The sequence below is a fragment of the Clavelina lepadiformis genome, chromosome 9 (assembly GCF_947623445.1).
Source record: "Clavelina lepadiformis chromosome 9, kaClaLepa1.1, whole genome shotgun sequence".
Taxonomy (NCBI): Eukaryota; Metazoa; Chordata; class Ascidiacea; order Aplousobranchia; family Clavelinidae; genus Clavelina; species Clavelina lepadiformis.
Window position 1 is genome coordinate 13,954,504 of NC_135248.1, and position 24,375 is coordinate 13,978,878.

The following is a 24,375-nucleotide window of genomic DNA, read 5'->3' on the forward strand; positions in this document are numbered from 1 at the left end:
AGTTCAGGTTACTATGTTACAATAATTTCAAGGCTGGCCAAGGTCATTTGATTGCATGGATGACACCTTGACAACATCTTGAATTACAGTTTCTGAAGTTCATGTTTTGACACTCACTCCAGGACTTTAAGTCGTGCAGTAGTACCAGCAAGCCAGACTGCAGAGTTTGGTATAGGTGCATGCAATACTCCTTTTCATGAGCTTCATTGCCGCAGTTAACAGGCGTTATGTTGCATTTAATGATTTAGACAGAAATTATGTTCACTCAATTTTCATTTAATTTAAAGATTGAATAGGTCAAACTGTGCACATTACAACTAAGAGCGCACTTCCATGAAGCTTGAGAAGTTTTGCACACTACACTTGTCATTTTTGGTTGTTTGGTTCACACAAAATCTTGCTAAAAATGGACATACTTTGCAGTCCGGTCAGCAAGTCGGTAACTAATATATAGCCTATAAGTTAGATTAACTAGAAACTGCAAGGAATAGCTTCGAACGTAATCTACCACATTTTCGGTCCATTAGGGTAGTAATACACAGAAAAAAAATGACCGAATGCATTTCCCAAAATTTGGTTAGGCTATGATAATCTTGGTATTTAGCACCTACCAACTGGATAAATACATTCTTGCAGCTAAAAGCTGGTCTGAAATGACTAAATCTTTTCCAGTCATTTTGGTAATGATTATTCCCGTATTTAGTCTCTAGCGTCATGGACCATGGTTAAGCGTAATTGTTAAAACAAACCTAGCCCAACAACTCAGCACTCGCCTAGGGAACTTAGATCAGACTGGGTTTCTCTTGATTTAATCCATGTCAGTTGAAACGTGGCACTTGAACAGAATTGAGTTAACCTGTTAACCTGGCGTTACAAGTTAACATGCATAAGGTTGCATCTACCTAACTACAATTTTTTAACAACTCACAATTTTTTACCGTTAAAGAATTGCATGAACAAAACTCAAAAACTCCACTAAAGCTCAAAATAGGAACCTCTCTAGGGGAATTACCAAAATTATGAATCTTGTTTGTTTAGCTCCATCGACATCTCCATCGTTCTGTGCTTGTGAAATCACCAGACAGTTAAGTTGCTATAAAGATAAAACAAGCCACGGAAAAACCGACAACAAAAACCGTTTCAAGTATGTTCATTGTTCAAGTTGCAATGAGCACAAGTGATGGAAACCTTATACAACCTGGAAATTAAAATTTAGAGAAGTTAATAAACACGGAATATATCTTGATACATTCAGGTTTGCTTGATCACCTCGTTATCAGGATTTCACAAAAATCTATTGGCTCAAGTTTTTCTCAAGTTGTATATCTTTTATAAAAGAGGTTATCTATCTAAATACATATTTATTTGTATTTAAGATGTCTTTTATTTCTTTTACTTTGGGAGCAATTCAGTTTTTTGCAGAAGACATTTTGCAAATGTTTTACTACATATCAAAAAGAATGAAAAAGCAAATGCGTGTGAATTTTGACGTAATAAAGTACATCTTAACAAATGAAGGCACAAAATTTATATTTCACATAAAGCGCTTTAACATTATTACACCTTGACAGGAACCATGGTTGCAGAATCAGCCAAATAAAAACCCTCCGTTAGACCTCCCGTTAGAAGCATAAAAGCACAATCTTTAAGTAGTTTGACATGAAAGCAACAAATAGATGCCTACAGCTTAAACAAAATCACAAGTTGAAAGCGGAATTTTGTAAAGTCCTTTCGATTGTTTTTTCAATCCCGGGGAAAATTCTTCTGCAAAATTTCAAGCTTCTTCGTCGGCAAAATATTGGTAGTCTTCGTAGTTGTTGACGTCATAGGACGAGGAAACTCTTCCTTCCAGTCTGGCCTGATCGGCGTCCCCGTTCAAAATCGATTCCAGGTCGTATTCCGGGTCTTGTGGGTAATTGGCGAAGTTCGAGTCGGGAAAGTTGAAATATTCATCCGATGAAATCACAGAACGACCGTTGGCTGAGGAACAACATGAAAAATATAATTAGAGCCAAATACTCTGACATTGTTTATTGTAACGAACCGTTAACTTGCTGAATTAATTGTCGCTGATGATCATCAAGAATCTCAAACTTACCTTCTTGGTAATCGTACTCGCTGCAGTCCGAGTTGTAATCACCATCTTGAATATCTTTCTCTTCATCTTGCTGAAGCATGCTCTTCAAGTCCAACTTCTCCTCAAAGTTGGAAATGAGAGGTTGAGGATATTCCTCAACATCGGGAGGTTCCTGGGTTGGGCCGGTGTCGTTTTGTTTGTCCGGCTGAAATCTCTGGATGTAGGCGGGCACGAGAACTTGAAGCAAGAGCACGGTGCTGTTCAGGACCCGAACTCGATCTCTGTTCTCACCGACAGCGTCGTTCGTTTCTCTCGCGATCTACATAAAAATAAACAAAGGATTTAGCATATACAGGATGCTGCTATCAATGTTAAGTTAATGCTTGAGGCAGCTGAGACAAATAGACATCAAAGCAAACTATGCAGTCAGTACAAGCGGAGTTCTAATCATACTTAATAGGATTCTATCCATTTGTAATTATGTACGTTTGCTAATTAACATCTTCAGTCACTTTAATGAAACGCTTCAATCAGCTTTCGCTGGTAGTCAATAAGTTTATAAAATTTCATTCGTGGTTGTTCTAGCACTGACCTGTCGCAAGTAATCCAAAGCGGTGAAGAAATAATCGGTAATTGGTGGAGTTTGCTTCCATTATTTCGATTTCATTGCTTATGCGCTCCATCTGGCGGCCACATGTGTCAAAAGCCAACTGTTTTGAAATAAAACATTGTCCGTGTTTTGTCATTTTATAAACATGGGTAATAAATGTGCTGTTTAGCGCACAACACAATCTTACCTGGAAATCCACTAGGAGTGCTGCTATACCAGTAACCTCAGCACTGAGAGTTTCATTGACATTAAAAACTGATTGTTCAATTGTGGCTATGGTGGAGGCAAAACTGGCGAAGACGTCCATTGGCTGAAAATGAAAAATACTTTAATACTCCATAATAGCAATATTGCCTTTCACAATGCTCTACAGTCTAAATTTAAATCTTGCAGATCTAAGCCCTGGTGGGATTCAGCCAGTTCGCACCAGTTTGCATGTGCTACACACAAAGCAAGGTTACAACCTGACATAGCGTTCAGAAATCGTGTCTCAATATCCCATCCGACGCTTCGCAGACTCGTCAAAAAAATTAAGCGGGAACAAGGTTCCAACGAAATGTTAATTAAGCAATTGAGTGCTGGAATTGATGGCCCCACCTCGGAAGAGGCGCTACGACGCTGTCAACCAACGGCTGAAGCGCATAGTCGAAAATTATGACTCAACGAATATTGACATAAAAAGTTATCTTCGAGCAATTGCACACAACTTGTAATTAAATGAATGCGATTGAAATGTGCACTTCGTCAGTTGTCGTGCTTTTAACAGTGCATATCGTCAGTTGTTTCGATAAGTTGTGGTTCTTTTAATAAATTGTCGTTCTTTTAACAGTGCATATCGTCAGTTGTTTCGATAAATTATGGATCTTTTAACCCTATCCTAGACCTAACCAGGCTCGCGAGTTTACTAAAAAACTAGGTGTGGCCAACCCCGCACACACATTTGCAATCGTTAATTACTAGAAAATTTTGCGTCTATATTTTTACAGGTTAGTAGAAACATCAACTGGCTTCCTGTATACATCATAATTGTAAAACTAAAGAAAGTGAATTTAGTGTAAATTAGGCATTTCTAAAAGTGACACATTTCTAGAAATTCTTCTTGTTACACCGCGCCCCCGCTGTGAGAAGAGAACGAAGGAGAATAGTTAGTCAAGTTATTGGTGCGTAAATGAGTAAACGAAAACGTTACGCTTCAAAGCGGAGAAAGCAAAATTCTATAAATATCACAATATCTCAAAAATTACAAAATCCAACTTTACTTTGTTAAAGGGGCCAAGACTGTTCAAAATATTCGATAGTTCGCCTCGGATCTTCCAAATGTCACCTCAGGTACAACTGATGTATACCCGTGGTACCTGAAACAAATTTACCATCGCATTTGCATTGACGCCCTCTACCGACGACAAACAAAATAAAAGAAAAGAAAAAAGAAGTAGAAAAACACACAAAAATACAAAACTTACGTTTATAGAAGCTATTTAGTCCGATAGCAGAATGTCCCTTCGGTTCGACAAAATAATTACGTCCATATTTGTATTTTGAAGTTTATTGCGTCAATTTGGTTGATTTTCATAGGATCACGACATATGGCCGTGAACAAACTCGCCGGCGACAACTGGTTGTGGACAACTGGCCGACAACAAATTGGCCGGCAATCAAATTAACCGTGACGTAAACTGGCCGGCGATCAAATTAACCGGCGACAAATTGGTCGTCAAAAGGTCAAAATTCTAATTCACTATCTAGTCGCTATCTAGTCACTATCCAGTATGTGTATTGCAGTCAAGGTTGCCACTCGTATTTGTTGCCACTTATTTGTTAAATAACAGTTTGTGTAAATTTTAGTGCCCTTATTATGTAGTGTCATATGTGTTTTGCAGTGAACGTCTTTTAATGTTGTTACTCGTATTTCTCGTATTTCCGGAAATATTTCTGTTAATGTCAATAAATGTTTCAATGTGTATTGAAATAAAAAAAAATTTGTTAAAAACGAAGGAAATAGTTACAATCAAATATTTACATATCATATACTAGGTTCCACGACATATGGCCGCGGGAAAGTGGCCGCGAACAAACTCACCGGGGTCAACTGAACGTGACGTAAATTGACCGCAGAAAAACTGACTGTGACATAAACTGGCCGGCGATCAAATTAACCGTCGATAAATTGGCCGGCGATCAAATTAACCGACGACAAATTGGCCGTCAAAAGGTCAAAATTCTAATTCACTATCTAGTCACTTCTGTTTATTTCAATAAACGTTTCAATGTGTATTGAAATAAAAAACAATTTTGTTAAAAACAAAGGAAATAGTTACAAACAAATATTTACTTTACATATCATATACTACCGAGTTTAAAATTTTGACCTTTTGACGGCCAATTTGTCGCCGGTTAATTTGATCGCCGGCCAATTTATCGACGGTTAATTTGATCGCCGGCCAGTTTATGTCACAGTCAGTTTGTCTGCGGTCAATTTACGTCACGTTCAGTTGACCCCGGTGAGTTTGTTCGCGGCCACTTTCCCGCGGCCATATGTCGTGGAACCCATCACATCAGTTAAAAAAAATTAATTGAAGTTTTTGAGTAATCAAAGCAAGAACCTTTGCACCGATATCAATGATGGAAGACGACACCTGAAGTATGCCTTGCTCCTGCTCTACGTTTAACCCTTTGTTCGTCAGGATAACATTCATTTCAACTCACGGTCGATTCAACTCTGGAACTCAACCAACGTAAGATGAAACCAAGGATAATTGAGTCCAAGGTTTCAATCCAGACATGTTGGTTGGGTCATCCTGAGTTTAATTGTTCTAGAAGTATCTTCCTCGACTGTACAGAAATCGAACTCACCTGAAACCGTTCATCAATATCATAGAAAATGAACAGTGACTCCGACGTGATTTGAACACGAAATCTTCTCATCTGGAGTCGGACGCGCTACTGCTTAGCCACGGAGTCATAATGTTGACAAAACATTGTACCAAGATAAATGATGTAAAGGTATACATGTAATCATTACACACATTATGTCGTGATGTCAGAAAGCTAAGTTTATACGATCATGTTAAATACATATTTTCACTTTGCTGACTCAATTCCAGTTTCGAAGGTTATTATCAGCCGGTATTACGTTACACTTGTGACCGTGGACCAGGCTGCATATGTTTTATTCACGCATGAGTGGCTTAAGAGCTTAACGCCGGGAATCGAACCCGGAACCTCCAGCACCGAGTGCAGTGTCGAGTCACATGAGCTACGAATTAACTCATGTAAACGATGTGATGTAACAAATGTGACCAATGTACATGCATCAGTTCGAAAAAATAAAGATACAACCTTTCTTAAATACATATTTTCACTTTGCTGACTCAGTTCCAGTTTCGAAGGTTATTATCAGTCGGAATTACGTTACACTTGTGACCGTGGACCAGGCTGCTTATGTTTTATTCACGCATGAGTGGCTTAAGAGCTTAACGCCGGGAATCGAACCCGGTACCTCCAGCACCGAGTGCAGTGTCGAGTCACATGAGCTACGAATTAACTCATGTAAACGATGTGATGTAACAAATGTGACAAATGTACATGCATCAGTTCGAAAAAATAAAGATACAACCTTTCTTAAATACATATTTTCACTTTGCTGACTCAGTTCCAGTTTCGAAGGTTATTATCAGTCGGAATTACGTTACACTTGTGACCGTGGACCAGGCTGCTTATGTTTTATTCACGCATGAGTGGCTTAAGAGCTTAACGCCGGGAATCGAACCCGGTACCTCCAGCACCGAGTGCAGTGTCGAGTCACATGAGCTACGAATTAACTCATGTAAACGATGTGATGTAACAAATGTGACCAATGTACATGCATCAGTTCGAAAGAAAGGATACAACCATTCCACTGCAGGGGGATCTGAACCCAGAATCCTTCGCACCGAATCCTGCGATTCCTATCGCGAGCTACAAATCGTCTAACGAGCGTCCTTAATCAACACTCATATCTTCACCAGGTGACAAAATTGAAAATAAATGAAGTTCAAGACTTTAAAAAATCGATTCCAGAACATTTGCACTGATGTAAACAACGACTTGTAGGTTGAGTTGTCCTGGAACCGTTTGTCAGTTCAAAAAACTGAGATAAAATATCAAGTGCCCGCTTAAGCCTTGAACACGCCACTTTCTGATTTGTAGTCAGTCGCGCTACCGTTGCGCCATAGAGTCGTCGTAGTACCAGCACACTCGACGACAACGAAAAGGTATACATGCAACAACGTCACATTTTATGTCGTGATGCAAGAAGGCAGAATTTGTACGACCCTGCTATAGATTCATTCTTTTTGTTTTGCCTTATTGCAAACATGTGTGTTTCGGAATATACGATCCAAAAAATTCTCCCTACTGCACCGCCCCATAACCCAATTGAACCCGTCCTAGCAGGAGCATCAGTTCCAAAAACGTAGGTGACTTGGGGCAGTTGACCAGATTTCTCCTCCCTGCATTGCGTTTTATTCACCCATGAGCTGACCGTCTATAATCTATAATCTATATCATTGGATCAGGGCATTGGTTTTGGTACATCACATTGTGTCTATTGCATTTTTAATGCGACCCCTTGATGGGTAGCCTACACGTTAATGATATTAAAACTTTCAAAGGAATTATTTTAACTATTAAAAGGAAACATGACTGTCAAGGAATCGAACTCGTGACCTATTGAACGACGAGGAGGTGTTTAAGGCCTGAGCTACCAACCGGCTTCTGTCTATGCCGTTAATTTCAGTACATTGTACAGATGTAAATGGACAAAAATATACCCAGCGTGGAAGGGAATCGAACGCGAAACCTACTATTCGAAATCCTATTCAGAGAGTGCATGTGTGCTTGCACTACATTTTAGGGCTATTGGGGATCTGCTTCGACTCGGTTGTTTTTTGTTTATATATGTTGTGACAGTTGACTCATTCTAAGAAACCTATTCTTGAAACACATGTGTCAAGGTTTTATTCTTCACAATAAATTTCTCACTTTTTAAGCAGTCAGGTTGTAAACTTTACTGATTTTAGAGCGAAATACACAAGTTAAACCATAACATTATCAATTAAGATAACCCACACACAAAACATACAAAATGTACACAGTAAATGTCAAACTGAATACAATGAAACAGAAATTAGCGCAATAGATGCAAAATAAATATGATGACAACAGAAAACAGTATGACAAACTTAATTGTAACTTATTAATAAGCCGTGCCATTTATAAAGAATCGGGTTCCAATGTTTTATTAATAAAGCTTCCACCACTAAGCTGTTATACTCCCAAATTGCTAAATATTGTTTATATATTTTCGATAGATATGTTTTTCAATCCCACCATTACTCACAAAGTGACGCGCAGTGTCACTGATGAAAGCTCGTTATCAGCCAATCATGGGCGGTTACTACAAATTTATTATTTATTTACTAGGTTTAAAACGTGCACGAATAATGGTATTATTTTGCGGACGATAGCGGGCAAGTTAAGTTGACGAGATGTTTGTTTCAGCAAAAATGCCAAATCACAAGTCATAGTTTCATCAGCATACCAGCAAATAATCATGGTCGAAAATCGAACGATTTGCTACGAACTTTGTTGCCACCGCAACAAATCGATTTGTTATTTTATATTGTTACACAATTCTATATTAGAATTTTGCTACATTATATTTTATTATATTAACAATGATATTGTTTTGCGGCCACAAGTTCTGAAACACTTAAACCGTACGAGTATTTTTACGAGTTAATATATTATTTTATCATATTACAGTGCCCGTCATTGGGACTACAGAACACAGGAAAGATTTACAATCTGTTTCCAATCAGCAATTGGTTTCGATTGCGGTTTTTAACACGTGACAAGTGTTACTTTGTTATGTATCATGTTGTTTGTTTCATTTATATTGCATTAGCATTGTGTATTTCATATATTTTATTAAAAGAATTAGGTTACCATATTAGAATTAGGTTATATTGTTTTGTGCGGAAATATTTGGAAATGACCTTTTTCCAGTCACCAATCAGCCGTGTGGCGAATTCGATTGCGATTTGTTGACGATTTCAATTTTATTATGTATCATGCAGCTGTATGGTTCATTATTTCTAGAATTTTGTATGGAATATCTGTTTTTTGTATATTTTGTGTATTTTATGGTAAGAATTGATCTTTGATCTTTTAACCGCTGGTAACGAGGGTAGTCCACAAGATAGCCAGAACCTGTAACCATTAAGAGCCGCGGACCATCAGTCAGAAATTAAGACCATTTAGAATGGAACATGCAAGAATTTGTGACGTAATATGCAGTGCGACGTGCAATGCAGGGACATGATGTGAGAACTAAAAACACAGCAACGGTATAAACATTGCATAGATAATATTGAACACTGTTATAGAAAGTCGTGTTGTCGTCGTTCCATCAGAGAAGCTTGAGCGTACGTCTTAGGCACAAGATCAAAAGACGACATCTTTTGGCTGAAAAAAATATAGAACAAAATCTTGATTAAAAGTACGAAGCCATAGAATTAAAGCTGATGTATGCCTGCTATAACGCCAACGTTAAAAATTCGTAAAAAATCTAAACGATTAATGCTGGTAAAAGCTTAAAATTGAGTGCGTTTGGCGATGTTGCCAAAAAGTCGACTGCTCTTAGTTTTTGAAGCCGTTCCACCGCGTCAAGGTGGCAGTCGTCGGAACGGTTCTTTGGGAACGGGGAGAATCCCCCACTTCGCTACCGATGGGTGTAGAGAAGCAGGATAAAGACCGTTGTAAAAACACAAATACCGAATTCTTCTTTTAACTACCGAAAATACCGAATATTATGTTTTGTACTTTATACTTTTTTAGTATAGGATTTGGTACGTTACGATGCGACCTCCTTCTCTTAAAGCCAAGGGGAATCCGCCCAACCGTTGATCGTTGTTTCATTTCATATAATTACCTGTAACTTGTAAATAACCGCCGCAATCGCGCAAAATGAAACAAAGGGGTTGGGCAGACAAGCATTTGCGGACCCAAGAAGAAATTTTTTAAAAGTTTTCTATGGAGGAAAAGGCAAAAACAAAACAAGTCATGACCCTACCTCATCTAAGAAATGTTGGAGGGACCTAGCCGGTATCGCGCGGTGTGGTGTGTTGTGAGAATTTTATACAAGGCAATAAGAGAAGGCATATGGTCGCGTTAGATGTTGTGGCCTATTGTTGTTGTTTCAATTTTATTTGACTCAAAATTCAGTCAACCAGACCGAAGTGCGGTCAACCTAGGATTGTTTCACTTTGTAATACTTTACTTGATAACCTGAAAAAAAAATAGTTGAAACCAACACCGGTAACTCAAACCGGTCATACAGTATGTGAATCATCTTTAAGATTGTGTTTGTTTTAGGTTGTGTTGCGCGCGAAGGCACCGATCCAACCGCTGCATTAGGTTGGAGTGCCAGAATAAAGGAAAGTATAGAGTCTTATGCCTAAAATAAGATACAGTATACATAAAAAATAGAAATATAACTGCACTGGAGTCGATGGACACAATGGGAATAACTAAAGAGAATTGTGTGGTTCCGAAAACAAAAACCCAAAAAGTTTATTCGCAAGATTGAAATAAAATAGTGCTGGATAACCTAAGCGAGCTACACCCTAGGAGCACTATTTTATCTGAGGACCCACAACAAACTCCATAAGCGTCGAATTGTTTGTGTCTGTGGCTTAATGCCCCGTCGGACCTACTTGTTTCATTCAGTGCCGCCATCTAGGGGAGGCGCAAAATGTCGAAGTCCCTACCCTATTCTACACGGCACTTTGTCCCCCTAGGATAGGGTTATGAGAATGCAGGCTAGTATAGGGGCGCGAGGGCAAAATGTTCTTAATTTGGGCCGGGGACACTGGATCGCTTTGGGCTTGGCGAACCCAGTGCTGCATCGGGTCCTGCACCCTCCCGACGATAAAACACAGTCAACACACAACAATATAAGACAGAAGAACTCACTGATTCCAACTATGAGAGAATAAGACAAGCGATAAAACAATACACAACAACAATCCCACCAATTTTAAGAGATAGAGAAAGTCATTATGCCATCGACTCCAGCACCTCCACTATATTATTGTATACAAGGTAATCGCAGTAAATTTGTTACTGGTTTTAGATAACTGTCCTTTGGTTAAATCATATTTGTCATCATCAAATCACATTAAATAAATTTGGTTAAAAAATAAAGTTTTATTGAAAAAATGTTTAAAATTATCTTTGCATTTATGGTAAAATGTAAATGTAACAGGTATCAAAATAAGCAATAGTTAATCTGCTCCATATTATTATTGCTATTATGTTAACACCCACAATTATTAGCAAAATTATTGTAACAAAAATAATATCATTGTAAACTATGCAACATATAAAGGGCCTAAGCAAACAAGATATTTGAAAATTTACCTCGGATCTTCCAAACTTTACTACTTCAGGTACATTTGGGATATACCCTAACTGAAAAAAAATTACCATCGCATTTGCATTGACGCCCTCTACCGACGACAAAAATATTAGAAAAAGAGAAGGAAGGAAGGAAGTAGAAACACACAAAAATACAAATATTCGAAATTTCCCTGTCTTTCATAGAGGTGAATTTAATGAATTCTTATAGAAGTTATATTAGTCTGATAACATAATGTCCCTTTTTGCTGCACTACATGGTTTAACATTTCTACACCAGGGGCGCAATGTGCGATGGTAATGCCGCCTGAACCGTAACCTACGATGCACTGGCGCGCCGGCAACTTGTCGTCGGAAGCTCTCTCTCTCTTCCGTGTTTGTCTCATCGCTACTTCTTCTCATCGTCCCTCGTTGGTTACCAGCGCGCTCCTAACGTTATAAAGCCCTGCCACTAAATATTGCTTTGGTTGGTTGGTTGATTGGTGGTTGGACTTCCATGAGACCTTAAAAGTAACAGAAGGGTCAACCCATGCTTACACAGCCAAGCCATCACCCATGATTAATAGCTTGACACCAGCAATTCATTAGTTTAATTCAGGAAACTAGTTGCTCAAACGAGACCTACCGATGGCGAGCTATAGCTGGGTCGAGGCCGCACCGCCAGCTTCTTGATATTGAACAAACGCTATCGAAGTTATTGAAGTGGAATTGAATGTTGGCAAAGAGTCTGAAACAATATTGTTATTATTAGTTGACGATCGAATACACTTGCTAAAACTTTGAAGTAGCTTTTAATCGTAGCTATGTGTCTAATAATTTCATTACTGTTTTGAAGTCTTGTACGTCTTGTATATGTACGTCTTGAAGCTTGTGTAAGATGTCACAATGTTTGGGAAACGTGAAACGTGAAAATGTTTGGTTTATACGAGAAACTATCAGGGAAATGACCTGCAAGAAATTAAAACCAAGAATGAAAATAAACAAATATCAACACGATTCTCGGGAAAATCGATATTTAACATGGTGAGAATTAGATACGGGCCCAAGAAAGACATTACATTACCACTTACTATGGGCGTAACCACTATTAGTTACTGGTTGTACGGAAGTAGATGAAAGTGACTAGAAGACTTGGAACTTTAAAGTAGAACCTTCAGCTGATGGAAGAAATATCTTGGGAAACGAGTATGAAAAAATTTAAGTTTTATTTTCAGCAATAAAACGAACTCACCTGAACTATAAATTATCGTAGGATGGTGACGACCCACAAAGGGGTGATGGGGAAGACACAATCATTATCAAACTTGGGCTCCAATGACATCATAATTGTATTGTTGGCAATTATTAAGGCCCTGGAACTTTTATGAAATAGAAAAATTCCTAAAAATATTTACAACATACCTTGCAAATATTAATGCCGTCGTAGAATAGACGTCATGTTTACACGTCACCACTTGCGTCATCTCAAAAAGGGAAACTTCTGGCAACGTGACCGTGATGTTAAATACAGCTTAAAATACACCCCCAACACAATTTTACTGAACTGAACAAAGCCAAAGCAGATTTCTAAGTTTCTATGCTGCCTACGTATACTGTAGTTCTGGTACAAATCTTGACATGTTCAGTTCACAGCAAGAAATGTTCAGATTTGCAGATTTCAGATCAGCTTTGGGGGTACAAATTCTCCTGAAACACCAGATGCCAGATATCTCGAGCTCAACTTTTGAACAGAATCCAGAGAAACTGAACATATTTAAACTGAAGGTCACTGCATGGCCAGGAAAAAATAAATCAATAAACTCCAACAAAAAAAACTCAATAAAAAATCCAAAAAAATCACCAATTTACAGGCTCCAAAAATACTCTTTAACACAAACTGTACAAACGCCAAAGCGCAGAAATGCAACAACGAGACCAAGACGCTAAAGCGCGCGCAGAGAGCAGTTGCAACAAAGCAGGAACAAAGGTTAACAACAAGAACATCAAAGTGTGCAACAAAGGTCAAACAAATACCAAACTCAACAACAAGCGCGAGCTGTGTTTCAGCATCAAACAAAATACAACTTGCAGTCCTGACCAAAAATTTATCGTTATTAAACAAGTCAGACAAATCGGCCAACAAATACGGGCCTTAAGCCAAGCAGTGACGTTTCAAATCAGCATAGACAAGTTGTTACTTCAAACCAGTCACACCAAACTGAACTCCGCTTTATTGTAAATCCATCGTATTGCATCTATTGTATTGTAAATTCTAAACCACTCATAACCACCAACCAACCACCTCAACTGCACGAGGTAAAAGAATGAAATTGTGGAACGAACACGCGCAGTGAAGATTCGAGAAATCTCGCGCAAATTCCTTAGCTGATGAAATAAGCGCGAAACTTGCTCCAAGGTTGACTCGAAGCAAAAAGGTGCCAGCTTCTTGCTAGAAAACCTGCCACAAGCTGTCCTATTGCTTAACAATGCCACAGCCCTACACAATAATATAGTATATTGTTGTGAATTACGATTCAACTGAAACGTTTGAAACTGGTTTGAGCGGAACAACGAAATGGTTTCCGAGTCTCCAAAGTATTGAAATACTCTTGCTAACTTTAAATGAAAACCAATTACGACGAATTATTCGAGCATCAGAATGACAGTGTCTATATACATCGTATTTGCTAAAGAAAATGTCCGCTAGACGATGAAGCGGAGCTGCACAAATGGCTCTGATTTATAAATGAGATAAAAGAATGACGGAGTAAAAGTTCCAGTTTACGGTTTATTAGATTAAAATTAGCAGTAGACGTTTAAAATTTTTTGAAATATTTTAGCTTTCGCCGAAGTCAAACGTGATGCTCTGTCTTTGGCTGCTGCTTCATAATGATAGGTGTTACGTCATTAACGATCAGGCAATGTTTACAAATGTCATCAACAACTGATGCTTACAAATCACGTGACCTTTGTTGGGAATAGCTCAGATTACTCTTAACGACTGTGAAGTTGTCTCTGATGACGACTGATCCAGATGATAGATGACCTGATTTTGTTCCATCCGTAAATCGGTTTTGCTTCTAAACTCTTTTCGACAATTTAATTCAAAATTTCTGAAGAGATAAGTAGAATGCTTTGTATGAAGAGCGATCAACTTCTCCGTAAAGTCTAAAGTCAAATTCCATTTTCACTCGGATCCGCACATGGCAACGTACATGGCAACGCACAATGCCAGAATAATCCATACATGTAAGATTCTTAACAACAAAATTCTCGGACCGGTATCTCTTGCAGAAAGGAGTTTTATATTTTGGTGTTATTGCTTTTCCGCGTTTCCGTTGGTTTCCATCGCTTCCCAACTAAGCGCAAAAAGGATGATTGTGAATGGACGTTTTTGATATGAACATCGAAGGTGGAAAATACAACAAAACAAAATAGTACTTTTGAAATCTCTTCCATTTTAACCTGGTTAATTTTAACGTTACATTCCCACAACTGTTTACACCGGAGATAAACTCACGCTGTGCAATAAAGCTTCAGCGTAATATGCGAATGTTCCATTAATCAACCAATTTTCCAAAGCTGCTAATCACAAACTTCTACATTTAAACAAATTGATTTCAATTTTTTCTGCTTGCACGACTGTTTATACTTATTAGCCTACATCGTTTGTTGAGGATTCGAGTTAAAGGCATATTCAGTTAAGAAATTAAATTAAATCCATTAAAATGTTCTTTGTTTGTTCTTTTCATTACATTTTTTCTATTGTGCTTGTAGTGAGGTCATTTTTTCGTCATGATGACGTCGTGACGTCTTATTTACTCTAGCGGCGAGCAGAGCATACGGATAAAAGAAAACGTTTATGTATTTGAACGAAAACTCCGCTCCGCTACTGTTTGCAACCACTCGTCTATTTGCACACCTTGTCCTTCATGCACTTGTCGCAAGCAACTACACGCCAGCGTGAAGTTCATGATTGCTTCGCCGTAATATGTGAAAAATTTTGCAACGCGCTCAAGGGAAAAGTGACGACACGTCAAGAAAGTTCGCGACTTAGCACTGCAAAGGAGTTTTTTTACGCGGAACTCGAAAGTTGTACATTTTCAATAATTGGAAAGATTTTAAATGCTACCATCGCGAAATGTTACTGCTTGTTAAATATTAACGAAAGGAGCGTGTTGACGAATTTGCAGTTAATTTACATTCAAGTTACTGATTATGCGAGTCAGACAGAAAAACAAGAAATTGACATTTGGAAAACCGCCAGATAAGACAAATGTGCTTAAAATTTCTCCACTAATGGTGCTCGGGTTCATCATAGAAGGGGTCATGACAAACAGCATCAGAAAGTTCCATTGCAAAGTCCTCGGTCAAACTGGCAAAACCTTCGCGGAATACAAAGAGATGATTCTTCACGCCGACCATGCTTTCAAGCTGGTCGACGTCAAGTTTACCACGCGAGGACTGAACACCAAGCGCAAATATCTGAAAATTGTATATGTAGAGAGTTCTGTTACCACGTGAGAAATTTACTGATAAAAATGTTTATAGGTTACAAAACTCAGCCTGTACAATACAGAAGCCTATGACGCAACACTACGCGTTGCGGCTTAAGTGCACAACAAATTCAAGTCGTTGCTTGCATGCTTATTTAGAACTTTACCAGGACACCCTTGTTTCGAAGTTTCATCGCCGGCACCGCCACGTCATCCTGAGATTTTCCATCAGTCAGCACAATCACCACCTCCTTGCATCCTCTCTACTTCCCATACGTGAGGAAAATACTCTGTTCAGGGCGTACCTTAAAGCCCCGCCAGTATTTGTTCCTATGTCGCAGATAGAAGCCGTTAAGGTCGAAGGTCACGCTGGTAAATGCATGTCAATGTCCACGATCAAGACACTTACAGCTTCCATCAAAAGGGATGCATATGAGGGATAGCGAACCGGAATTAATGGACTTCTGTACGACAAAAGTTTTGTAAAAGACATAACCTACATTAAAAATATGGACCGGCGTGAACTAAGTTTATTGATATTACAAAACAAACGTTTCAGTAAAAACATTTCAGTGATAGCGTTTAGGGCACTCAACTAAGATAGGCTATAATGCATAGGCTACACGGGATTTAAAGCATAGGCCTACAATAGGAAATCATGGTAATGATATACCGTAGCATATTAAATTATAAAACAAGTTGAATAACTGGAAACTTTAGCCACCAACAAATTTATCTAGATACTGGATAATATACAAAGCAGCAATATTAACTATGCAGGCTGAATACTGGACAATCTTATAATAGAATAAAGTAAAAGAAATCAACATTATTCGATTTTACGCGAATTTAAAGGTTTTAAAAAATCTGTTCTAAGCAATTGAAAAAAAAGAACAACATTGAGGATATTGATGAAAATGTTTAACAACAAAGCAGTCATATTCATTTTGTCCTTCATAACATCAATGTCGATTAGAAAAAATATCGTCAACCAAGCAAAGGACCCAAATCGAAAGAGAAGATGAGTGATGAGGTTGATGACGCTGTTGACTCGATAAATTCTCGACGAGCGAGAAATTCCTGATAAATGTAGAAGTTGGCGAACATGCAGGAATACACTGTTGACTTCACAAAGCGCAGCAACTATTACTTGATTGTAATAATTCCAACCAATCGCGTACACACCAAAGCCTGCAAAGACCACTACATGATGAAGAAGAACTGCCCAGGAATTAGCGACTGACAACGAAATCAAAGTGTCAAAAAAATCGAACAAAAAATATCCGAGTGAGAATCCAGAAGTGAATCGGTTTAGAGGCATTCCACGATGTTGAAGTTGAGATGGATGCGCAAGCTTCGGATTTAGATAAAAGCAAAGTGTACATAAGATTGAACAAGCAACTGAGTGGGCCAAGGAACATACGAGGTTGTACCACAGAGCTGTTCGTTCCTGGCGCACACTTTTTGCAATCAGTCCTTTGCGTTTAACCCAGTAGTTGAGCATGACAAATGCAGCAAAAGATATTCCGGAATATTTGACATGAATAAATAAATCCTCCATGTTTTCATTATTTCCGCGGTTTATATCATCTAATCTTCAGTGGAGCAACAAATCATGAACATATAAAATTGTAAAATGTAAAACAAAAAACACCATAGACTTAAGTAAGTTTACTCTACATTGCTGCTGGTTTTTAAATGATAGAGTGCATTGTTACGTCATATTTGATAAATGTTATAAATACTGAGGCAATAATGACTTTGGCATAACGCAACATTGCATTAAATTATGGCTGTTGCTGTTTCACTCAATTTGGTGGTAGGCCTATAGCTTACTAGCTGTGGTTGGATTCAGCCAGTGCTGTAAGCAAATCATTTTTTTAGGACTCGGAAAAAGTCAAATCATTTGGGAAGTTGACTTAAGTCAAGTTACTGATTGGATCAAGTCAAGTTAAAATATAAGTCGAATCAAGTCATGTCATTGGCTATACCTTTAACCCAGTGGTTCCCAACTTTTTTTGCTGCTCGTACCCTTTTGTCAGGTCAAAGCATTCTTCGTACCCCCAAAAAAATTCTGATGGAATTTTTCATATATATATTGCTCTGTGGCCCAAGGATCTTCGTACCCCATGATGTTCAATCTCGTACCCCCAAGGGGTACGAGTACCCCCAGTTGGGAACCGCTGCTTTAACTGATCGTTCACAACGAAATCAAATGTCTGTAATTCAGTTGGTCAATAAATTAACAACAAGATTTAATGACTTGGTCAAGTTACTTTCCGAGACTCAAGTCAAGTAATTTAAAAACGTGACTCGTGTCAAGTCATCGACTTGTGCGAATCGGTTCTTGGAATTTTAATGCCCTCCGTGAACCAGTTGTTAACAAGCGGATGTATAGGCTTATGTATATATCGGCCCCGGGTCAATATGGCATGTTGCTAGTGAGAGAACCAAATGTTAACGTATTTGAAACCCAACAAACCAAGTAATAACAAGGCTATGTAGCCTATCTATGCATATATTACACCTCAAACCCAATTCTAGAACAATTATATGAGGCTCAGGAAAAGATATTCCGGTAAGTCTCGCCAATTATCACGTCAAGCTGACAATTTATTCGTTGTTAGTGTTTTTTGTTGTTTTAAATGTTTTTTATTCACGATGGCCATCAAGCTTAAAATGTTTTTGATCCTGGCCAATTCTAACTATTTTAAACGCTTTTCTAAAACCTGGGCCTTCAAAGAATTAGGCTGTTCCCAGAAGTTATAGCTGTCATATTAGACGAGATTTCTGGGGGTAAGTACTTTTAATCCGAACTGGCTGACAAACTGAAGATAGTAGCTCCACAACGCCGGTTGTCAGTCGAAGTCGAACGCCTTTTCATTCATTCATTGCTTCGTCGCAGTTGCTGGTACGGACAAAGAACTTTCATGTTGATTTGTTTGCACCGCCACGCTGTTGTATTATGATACAATCATCTCTTTATAAGAAACTCTTTAAAACACTATAGTGGCCCTTTATCAAAAAGCTATACACTGTCCCTATCCTTTGTATGGCGCCAAATGAATTTTTAAAAACCTTTTCCGTTTGTTGCGAGACAATCGGTTTGTTTGTTGAGTTGGTTTCAAATGCAATTCGTATCAAACTGCACCACACTATACTCAAAAGGTTTACCGTTGTTTTGTAATTTGATTGTTTTCTAGTTTGAAGTTATTTAAAACAAGTTTATATCTTGAAAAAATGAAAACTTAGCAAGAAACATTTGCTATAAAATCTATATTTTATAAAATTTAAGAAACCGAAAGCCCAGCACCCGGTTAGTAAATGTGAATGTATGTGTTTGACACGTTTCCTGTTTTTTCATATATAGGTGTAGTATTACATAACAACAAATTGTTGCAATGAATAAACAGTTAACAAAACATAAGAGAGAGCAGGCTTCGTAAAGTGAAATTATTCTAAAGCAACTGTTTGTAAACTAACTTTTCCAAATGTGTAATGCTTAAATATAACTTGGAGTCATTTAGCCAAAAATTCATACTGAAGTGTTGAAATAAAGTAAGTATAGGAAATGACACAAATATTTTTGATGCGTTTGCAGCCACAGTTAACAAATGCAGAACATCTGGAACCGGTTCATAGATTGGCTTACAGACAAGTTTCCGCTCTAAGCTGCTGTGTTACATTATTATGATTACTATAATGAGCTATGTTTGCACATATAATAACCGTGTTTAACTATTTAAATCGTTCGTTCTTTGTATATGAATTGAATCAATGGGAACTTTGGGGTATGTCATTTTAACCCATCACATTCACAATATGATCGAATAAATTTTAAGTGATAGTCATTTCGTAGAACAGGTCATAAGAAAAAGCATCAGGGATGAACCGTTGATGATGATCTTCTTGGTTGTAACAAAGATTACGTCATATGACTTATGATTGTTATCTTTCAATTGGTTGTTTTTCCGTTAAAACTGATAAAATGGTTCTCTATTTCCACCTTACCTTACTTCAACCGACTGACGGGTCTTATCTATCGGCATTTAACACAACACAGACTGCAAACAATATCTTAGCAAAAGGTTTTTTTCATAGAACCAAATCAGATAAAACAATAGGCAAGAAATCGTTATTTACTGTGCAAAATCTCAATTCTGGAACGTCCATGGTTGCAAAGTATGTCAGCTTTGCCATCGGCGTTTGCGTCGAGAAGAATGACCTCATCACTGGCGCCGGTGCAGAAATAAGATTCGAAAACCGCGTCTGCATCGAAGTTTGCATTTTCGGACAACTTGACTGACAACAATCTGCCAAAAAAAAGAAATGTTGCAGTAATCTGACAGCATTTGCATAGTAATAGTAAGCACGCCATAAGCTCTACAGTGGGAACGCTCAAGTCCAGTGAACGACGCTTGTGCATAAAGTTTCCTTAGTAACAAAAATTTATGGTGTAGCAGTGACAATTACTTTTTCTCTTTGTCCTGACAGAGCAAATCATCCAAGCCATCACCATTGAAATCCGCCGAATATTTTGCCCCTCTACTGCAGTCCTGCATGTAACCAGACCATCCGAGTGCAGCAAAACGTCCAGATGTATCCCCGTACAAAATGTGGCTGTTAACACAAGACCGTGCACATCAGACAAATCTTTTTGAAGAACAAGGAAGTTGTGGGAATAAAACTTACAAAATGCCACTGTCCTCGCCACACATTGCATCCTGTTTAAGGTCGCCGTTAAAATCGCCAAACAACCATCGGAGTGTTTTAGAAGCCGGGCAGGGATTATTGAGCGGTTTTATCGGCGTTCTCCTGAACATCTTGATCACTGGAAATATATCAATTTTATCAAATGAATGAAAAGTAGCAGAAATTGGATTTTTCTCAACGAGTGCCATCTAATGAATATCCTGCCCTGTGTTGTACTAAAGATAAACAATTACTTGGCTCCTCGCTGTACAGCCCAATTCTACCAGATACAGGCGGGTTGCTGTTGCATTTTTCCAATTTCAAGATTGAACCCACCAGATTTCCATTAGGACATTCCTCTTTCAACAACTCAAATATTTTTTTATGAAGGGAGTTCTTTTTCTGACAACGGCGCCGTTTAAACTTGTGGCCTGACACGTGACACTGGTCCTTTAGCAAAGCCCAAGGGGACCAGTGCGGACGCTCTGAATAAATTAGTACCGCGCTGACTGCAGTTGAACAAAAATAGTCAACAAGCGTTTTGCTTTTTTAGTTCAAATACCGTCTTCACACTCTGGGACATCGCACAATGAGCCATCTAAGGCGCGTCCAACACACTGATGAAGACTTCCAGCGCATGTCCTGGACCTGCAAACAACACTCACATCACATCGCATACCTAGTCTAATACGAGTAAGGATTGACGCAATATACTTTTAGTCCCATGAAAATATTCTACCGATGAACTTCTGCTAAAATGTTTAGACGATTGTGGCGGTTGGAGCCACTCCAATCTAAGGTTACGATACGCGAGGACCCCTGTGTTACGTAACAGTCTACTTGGCACCTGATTGTTTATTTATGGCGAGTTGCTTAGTAAAGGGCTGACGTGTGTTCCATGAAAAGGGGCTTTCCCATTATTCTGGAGTCAGAGAAAGTCAATTAATCGGAAATTTGAAAGTCGAACTTCATTTTTTTTCGCCAAAACAAATCAAAATCATGGTGGGGTTGAGGACAGAAGATATTACCGGACCTACCTCTAACGATTATGGTGTAGTAGGCCAGCTCATACATTTCAAAAGAAAAACGACTTTGTATTAAGTCATAAGTGGTTCTAGAAAGGTGCAGAGCGAAATCAATTGTTCGGGTTCGAACTTCGAACGAACCTGAATATCATGAAGGTCGACAAGAATAAATTCCAGTTCTATTTGTTTCAGAAACAAACGGTAAGATGTCGCCATACAATTAATTACTTCGGCTTACAACATGACGTCATCGCCAAACAATTAATTCGCTTGGAAAAAGATTTGCTAAAACAGCCATTGAAAACCGTAACCTGGTGACTGATCTTTATTTTAAAAAATTAAGTCTTGAAGCGTTGAAAAACACTTAATAAGTACATGACGCTATAAGTAATACAGTAACGTGATATTCCTGATCCCCGAATCTTTTATTCGAGAAATATTTTGTTTTCTGTTCGTATTAGAATAGCCCTAGTAGTTACAGGCGATAATTCTTTTCATATGTATAAATGTCGCAGGTAACATTTGTACATCTACTTTGGAAAACTGCGTGTTCTGCTGCAACGCTTTCATATCTGGTGTCTGGAAAGTAACAAGACGAGTGTGCTACGCCGACCCGACAACATAACGATGGTTACACCTCTTTATGACGAAACATACAACTGAAATCTATGCTCTCTACTTGCATCATGCGCTAGTTTGCAATTAGTTGTCTACATCTACATGTGATTATAGTTGGTCGCCCTTCTCTGAGGTTATTACCGCTGTGAATGAAATTTCTTGTCCAACTTGACAAAATTATTACATGGTTGACCGTTCACCAACTGACAATGACCTATTCATGGGCAAAGACAAAAATCTGAAGACTTGGGAATGGCAAAAATTTGTGCAAAAATCGTTCCAAGTTGTTGTCACATGGACAGAAAGGCAGGATGCCCGTCAGAATGGACTTTCTTAAGGAGGCGTCAAACCCCTAGAACTAAGATCTTTATGAATTTGTTGTACGTCCTAGGTAGGGCTTTAAAAAACCTATTTAGACCAATCACAATGCAGCACTGTTGGTGTTACCCTGGCAGTTGGTGCGCTTCAATGCGCCAGGGCGTATGCAGCATTAGGCTAAACATTAGCATGAAAGTAGCTAAAATTGGTTTTTTAGACCAAAAATTCTAATGTTTATTTTGCGTCTCTGTAAAAAAAGTTTGAATTATGGTTTTTTGATGGCATTTTATACAATGGTAGTTCAAAGCATACAAAATTGACATGCAAAATTTCAGAGAGCCCTATCTTGGATTTTTCGAGTAATCAGTCTTTTTGTAAATTCACTGTATAATAAAACAAAGAAAGAGGTTATGGCATTTTTTGGTGCAGATGAAGATGTGTCAGATGATTCGGTGATGAAGCAAGTGATAGCAGCAGTACAGGTGTAGAAGAGGATGAAGAGGTAGATACGTTGATATCAGATGTTGTGACCACCACAGGCATAGTAGATGGTACTTCTGGTTTAGCCACGCTTCAAAATAGTTGGACTGCTACCAGTGTTAGGCAGAGGAACATTGGATTCACTGGTCAAGAAACTCTGTGCATTCCTAAAGGCTAAACCTTCACACGAAGGCAAAGTTTGGCCAATAGACGTATTCAGTCTATTTATATCAGATGAAATCATCAGTTTAATAGTGAGAGAAACGAACCGTTACGATTGTCAGGTGATCAAAGGTGTTTGGGGTGTTATGAACTGATTTCTTTGAACGAAGGATCACGGGAAGCATCGAAAAAGGCTAGAAAAGTATCAACCTATTGCGAAGGCTGCGAGAGCAAACCATATTTTTGCTTTAAAATGAAGCATTCTGACTGAAATTTAAGTGACAAATGTTCTTTTTCAATAGAATGAATATACAAAGAATTTCACCACTTGCCTGTGTTGAACAAGGATTTTGAAACAGGAAAAAAGGCAAAAAATAGTAACATTAATGTTTCTCGTAAGAACCACAGTTGGGTCACAAAGCAGTAGCAAAATTTTACGCATGACCCACTGATGGGTCGCATCGCCGTGAACGTGTTAATTTATGGTCAACATATTTTAACACCTGCTTTCCACTTTGACAAAACTTGACCTAGCAGAAACTAATTTACCATTCTACATAATATTCATACTGTGTTAATTTGAAAAAAAAATGAAGATATTAAGCATTTTCCAATACAACAAATTTATTTAGGGATCTATTTATACGTAGTTTAACCTCATTTTAAAAGCATAAGTTCCACAAGTTCTGGAACATCGTCCATAACTACCCCAGGGTTCCCACTGAGCTGTAGTGCAAGTTGTTGGACGATGAGTAGCAATGCATTTCCTTTTCCTGTAACTGACCACGTTGGGAAACTTCTTTCTGCATTGCTGCATATACACCATAATACTAACTAGAGAATGATAAATAATAATATCAATCTATCAACGAAAATGATAAACTATAAAGCTAATAAAATCATTGTACATTAAATCTTATCTCATTTCTGCTGATATATGTTTATCATCATCTGGTAATGTATGCTTAACGTTTTAACGCACAACTCTTTAGAGCTTAATTTTGTTACAGTTTAACAGCATTGCTCTGAGTGCTGGAACACCGTCAGTAGTATAGCACAACATACTCAGCACTTCGCAGAACTTTCAGTTTCAACATATTTACATTCTGTTAATTGGGCCTTTGTTAATGAACATTCCTTTCTACGCAAAAATGGCAAAACTGAAAATGTACTTACGATAAAAGTTCCACCAATGCAAGTACGCTTAGCAAAGGCAAATACACTTCTACATGTGCACTGCCCATATGGTCCAATATCACTCCAACGTATGGATCCTAAGAAACAATAAAATTTTGTTAAAAATTGCTGACAATTTAAATTCCAGTCGCTCAACGAGAAAGTGACAATATTTTTCCACAAAAAAAAGACACATAGTGTAGCTGATGAACAACTGTATTGTTATGAATTAAGTAATGTTGTCAAAATGCAGCACAGAGGTCAATAATTCATTCATAATAT

The 24,375-nt window shown here is 38.2% G+C and overlaps 2 protein-coding genes and 2 long non-coding RNA genes across 7 annotated transcripts in view; all 4 read right to left on the bottom strand.

Moving 5' to 3' along the window:
- Nucleotides 1-24,375, bottom strand: part of LOC143471273 (uncharacterized) — a 66,548-nt gene that overhangs the window by 34,165 nt on the left and 8,008 nt on the right. The window lies entirely within an intron of this gene.
- Nucleotides 1,460-3,423, bottom strand: LOC143471274 (uncharacterized). Its single transcript, XR_013119520.1, has 4 exons — nt 2,875-3,423; nt 2,670-2,787; nt 2,099-2,396; nt 1,460-1,980 (listed from the first exon to the last, which is right to left on the bottom strand). It is a non-coding gene; the product is annotated as an uncharacterized LOC143471274 (long non-coding RNA).
- On the bottom strand, nt 14,903-15,968 carry LOC143471276 (uncharacterized). Its single transcript, XR_013119522.1, has 2 exons — nt 15,790-15,968; nt 14,903-15,611 (listed from the first exon to the last, which is right to left on the bottom strand). It is a non-coding gene; the product is annotated as an uncharacterized LOC143471276 (long non-coding RNA).
- Nucleotides 19,131-24,375, bottom strand: part of LOC143471255 (uncharacterized) — a 34,187-nt gene continuing 28,942 nt past the window's right edge. For 2 of the 4 annotated variants that reach the window (XM_076969667.1, XM_076969666.1), the window contains exons 10-16: nt 24,094-24,191; nt 23,574-23,728; nt 20,877-20,962; nt 20,569-20,799; nt 20,315-20,453; nt 20,096-20,242; nt 19,133-19,935 (exon numbers count right to left, since the gene is read on the bottom strand). In XM_076969667.1, the coding sequence (XP_076825782.1) occupies nt 19,758-19,935; nt 20,096-20,242; nt 20,315-20,453; nt 20,569-20,799; nt 20,877-20,962; nt 23,574-23,728; nt 24,094-24,191 (1,034 nt within the window). In that variant the 3' untranslated portion in view covers nt 19,133-19,757. Of the gene's footprint in view, nt 19,936-20,095; nt 20,243-20,314; nt 20,454-20,568; nt 20,800-20,876; nt 20,963-23,573; nt 23,729-24,093; nt 24,192-24,375 lie in introns of all 4 variants that reach the window. The other 2 variants (XM_076969668.1, XM_076969669.1) reach the window with 2 other exon arrangements.